The 5,000-nt window shown below is 40.1% G+C and overlaps 1 protein-coding gene across 1 annotated transcript in view; it reads left to right on the top strand.

The window, feature by feature from the left end:
* The window catches only part of LOC125044695 (splicing factor 3B subunit 1-like), a 26,399-nt gene that overhangs the window by 291 nt on the left and 21,108 nt on the right, over positions 1–5,000 (top strand). The window contains exon 2 of the mRNA XM_047641572.1: positions 4,511–4,707. Coding sequence (XP_047497528.1) covers positions 4,511–4,707 — 197 coding nt within the window. The remainder of the gene's footprint in view (positions 1–4,510; positions 4,708–5,000) is intronic.

Consider the following 5,000-nt stretch of genomic DNA (forward strand, 5'->3'; position numbering starts at 1 on the left):
AAGTAGCAGTTGGGGCGAGAAACAATAAAGGATAAGAAAAAACACACCATTACCGTTACCTGAACTTTATTATCCAGTGAATACACGTGTACGTACTCTAGATATCTAAGTCAAAGCCGGTGGAAACTCGATAGAACGACGTCTCCGATAGCTCGGGACGCCATAATATGCGTTGGAAATTGCAGGACCGCTATCGCTAAACAACAATTTTTCGTTTATAACAATTAGGGTTTTATTAATATCAGTATCAAATGTATTCGTGTGTGATGAGATGGAATCTGATGATTTCCATCGCAAACACACACGGTTTACATCCATGTTATGATAGCTGTAAGGTGAAATCCTAGGGTTCTGTCATACAGAGGAAGAGAACTGCACACTCGAAGAATTGGGTCAATAGGGTAATGGGTATTACTCCTTGTGCAAATGAGTTGAGTTCTGATGTCCCAATACCAGGGTGGGCCATGAACTATGTTCGGGAAATAATTGGGTAAAACAAGCTGACATAGAAGAACTATTTAACAAATGTGTGTAAAAGTACCTTGTTAAATGCCTTAAACTGGCTTAAGCAACACTTCAGATATGCCTGCCATCATTGAAAGTCAACAGACTGACTTGTGACCTTTTAGAGAATTGTACTTGCTGATGTTTGAACCAAAACTCGGGAAATCCAAATATTTGATTTATTCTAAGAGTTGTGCAAATGAATCATTGAGATCTGATGACCATTTCCATAGACAATCTTGGTATGATAGTCCCAATTGCAGGGGTAGTATGAAGTATATCATATCAGGAAAGTTACAAGGTAAAATAGGCTAAAATAGAATGAATATAGAGCATAAATGCAAAAAAACACTATGAAAACACTTTAGATCAGTGTGTGAAACTCTACAGACATGACTACCATCTTTGAAAGTCTGTGGGCCGGTGCTCCAACTTTCAATAAACTCCAATAGCATTCAGCCAATCTTTTGGTAAAATCTACGAACATAAAACCACCAAACGACCCCCTGGACACTCCAGCAAAGGGCTCTGCCAATCTTTTCTTTTGATCTTGTTGGTTGTCTAAATTGTTTAGTCGGGTGAAGAAAACCTTAAAAATCCTCTATGACGCATGGAGGTAGAGGTAAATGGACATTGCCATCTTGTAGAGCATTAAAAATAGAGTAAGCATCACTACAACTAAATCTGCAGCGGCCTCATATTTCCCAGGAAATGACAAAAATAGGCTCTGCATAGACTGAGACTAAGTCCCCATTCATGTTTGCCTTGCCAGGACCAAAACAATGTGACGCGTAACTCATTAATGCAACCTATGAAGTAGTCCCTGTATTTCTACGGGCTTGTGAAAACGATTATATTGTAATTACCTGAATCTGTTTTTTCCGAATTGATGTATTTAATGAATTGTTTTACTTTTATTATACTTCTTTTACATGCTTTATGTGCACGTTTTTCCACTGGGAGATTTGACAGACCGTGAGACGCCTTTCGTTACGAAACGGTGAGAAGTGTTACATTTTAAGTGTTGCGTCGATTCCGGGTAGTACTACGTAGCCCCCTGGCTAGGCGCATATAATTAGGCAAGGCAAGGCAAGGCAAGGCAAAGCAAAGCAAAGCAAAGCAAGGCAAGGCAAGGCAAGGCAAGGCAAGGCAAGGCAAGGCAAGGCAAGGCAAGGCTAGGCAAGGCAAGGCAAGGCAAGGCAAGGCAAGGCAAGGCAAGGCTAGGCTAGGCTAGGCTAGGCTAGGCTAGGCTAGGCAAGGCAAGGCAAGGCAAGGCAAGGCAAGGCAAGGCAAGGCTAGGCTAGGCTAGGCTAGGCTAGGCTAGGCTAGGCTAGGATAGGATAGGATAGGCTAGGCTAGGCTAGGCTAGGCTAGGCTAGGATAGGTTAGGTTTATATATTACTAGGGGTCCAGTGGGCGTAGCCCCCTTGCTAGATCGTAGTGTATAAAAGCCACGGGGTTAAGGTTAGGTTGGTTTATTGCTTAGGACGCATTGTACGATTACCACAAGGGATCTGGATTATGTGAAATCCCGTAGATTTTTACCAAACATTGGGTTTAATTCCTGTAGATTTTTTCGGAATTTGGCGCATCAGTCCGTATACTTTCAAAGATGGTGGGGACGTCTGTAGAGTTTCACTGGCTGATTTCCATCGTTTTTTGTGCTTTTCGGGACAGAAATTGGGCTCCAGTTTTTTATTTTAATGTTTCATAAATCACCGCCTTTGATTTCTGCATGTTCCCATTGACATCCAGTTGCTTGCTCAGATGGCTAGGTCGACTGCGTGGTCCCTGCAGCCACACAGGGCCTCCAGAGAGTTTTCATGCTTGCTCCACCCAGTAATCTTTGTACACAGCAGATTTTACGTTTTCATGTTCATTGGAGCTCAAACAATCAAGAAAACATTATTTTAGTTTGGATATAGCTACTTTAGAATAAAATAAATGACCGAGGAATAGAAAGACTAAAAATCTTAAATAAAATGTCAAATACCTATATAAACATATGTACACGTGTGAATGTTTGTGTTTGTGTGTACACATGTGGATATATACTTCCATACAGACATGCACAAACTTATTAACACTTGTACATGTATGAAAAAATTTAATATAAATGGTCTGATACTTGCAATAACCTTGTTTCTGTTAAGTACTAAAAAATAAAAAAAAATCTACTTTTTGGAGGGGTAACTTTTAGAATTTTATAGCAACTTGGGAACCAATCTCCATATTTTCATGCAACAAGCATCATTTGAAAGAGATATTAATGTAGTTTCTCTGGTAATTAGATGATAAAAACTGATTGAAGGAAGTGAACAGAAATGAAATGAAACATCTCCAGTTTTTTCTCATAGGTAAAAAAAATATTTATATATATAACATTATTATTTGGGAGCTAACGTCGGTGGGGGCGTATAGCCGCATCCCACCTTTGCTTCCACCTATGAGGGTCCGTCATGGCGAGCCTCCAGGCAGGGCCCGGACCATCTCTAGCTCCTCACGACAGGATTGATTGATCTGCCCAAGCCACGACTTCCTCGGTTGTCCCACAGGCCTCCTCCACCCAGGGTTGTCTCGAACAGAGACAACCTGGTCATCCTGCGGAAATCGAGCCAATTGGCTGCATAGCCTGAGTTGGCGATTGAGGATTGTGCAAGTAACAGGTCCTGTAATGGTCTCATGGTACAACACGTTGGTTTGACACATGGTCCTGCCAACTGTACCCCATAATCCAATGCAAGGATCTGTTACAAAAGTCATCAAGACGAGATTCCAAAGCACAAGAGAGTGTCCAGGTTTCACTACCATATAGTAAAACTGGCAGTATCAGGGCCTTGAAAACACGTAGCTTGATCCTTCTGCACAGGTACCAGCATCTCCAAATACTCTTGTCGAGAGATTTCATGACTCCTGCTGCCAGGCCAATCCGTCTACTGACAGCCCAAAGTCATGAACTGCACTACCGAGATACATAAAGCTCTCTGTGACTTTGATATTTTCACCACAAGCACATACCGACTGCACAGGGTCTCCTAGTAGGTCCCAAAATCCTGGATCCTGGTGTTGGTTCAGGAGCCCCCTAGTCCCACTTCATTGCTAAATGCATCTAGAGATTCAGATAGAGTGGCAACATCATCAGCAAAGTCAAGGTCTGTAACCTTGATTTTGCCCAGAGTTGCTCCACAGTGACTTTGCGGCTATAGCTCTACCCAGTATCCAACCCATGCAAGTGTTGAAAAGTGTTGGTGCAAGAACATAACCTTGCCTCACACCTGAACTAACAGGGAAGAAGCTTGACAGGCCCCCACCACACTTTAAAGCACTTTCAGTGCCTGTATACAAGTTTGCTATTAATCCAATAATCCTTGTTGGAATTCCTCTTAGTCTCAGGATCTCCCAGAAGGATTTGCAATGTATGGTATCAACATATAAATAAATAAAAAATCTGATCTGGTACTGCTATTCACCAACAGTTCTTATTCAATTTACTTGTCGGTAGAAGTTGAAAGCTTATCAAAATATGCAGAGATTGATGTGAGCTTTTTGGGATTTCGGTCCTTTTTTTTTTTAATTGAAAAAAATATTAGAATTTAGATTTTTTATTTATTTATTAAAAAAAAGTATTCAACAGTGTGGCCCAATAGTGGTATGGAAGAGACGTATGTGCAAATTTTTTTTTGAAGGGGGCATTGTCCCCCTTCGGGGAATTACCACAAATTTAGAACCAAAAGATGTGGAATGCTAAAAGAAACAAAATATCCAAATTTGAAGAAAATTGATAAGATAGTTTTGTTTTTATTAGTATTCTAAAAATGTACCCCTACTTTACCCCCCCCCCCCCCCAATTTTTACCCTGCCCACACCACGTTTAGGGATGGTCCCCTTATAGCATGTATGTACTTGCAATCCTGGCAGCAGTGGGTTAAATCCCACAAAAATATGTGTCTACATTTTCCAGAAGAGCTCTAACTAACACATTTCTATCTATTTTTGTTTTGCACAGATATTGAAGCACACATACAAGACATCCAGAACCGGAAGGCTAGCTTAAAGCCCCCCCCACCTCCAGAAGGTTCAGCCAAGGATGATGAGCGTGTGATGCTAGATGGTGGTGGCTACTATGACAGAGACATTTATGATATCTCTAATGGAAATAAATATGCAAATTATGTCCAGTCAATTGGCGTGGATGACATTGATGTAAGTGCTTTTATGTACAAGCTGGTTTGTAAGATATGTAGTTCTTTTTATTGAAACTTCCAAAAGGTGGTTATTTCTTTTTATTGAGTGCCAGGAAATGATACTATCTAATACACATATACACACATACTTATACATGTACATACACATACATATACATACACATACACATACACATACACATACATATACATATACATATACATATACATATACATATACATATACATATACATATATATATATATATACATATATATACATATACATATACATATACATATACATATACA

Source organism: Penaeus chinensis, chromosome 1 (genome assembly GCF_019202785.1).
Source record: "Penaeus chinensis breed Huanghai No. 1 chromosome 1, ASM1920278v2, whole genome shotgun sequence".
Classification (NCBI taxonomy): Eukaryota; Metazoa; Arthropoda; class Malacostraca; order Decapoda; family Penaeidae; genus Penaeus; species Penaeus chinensis.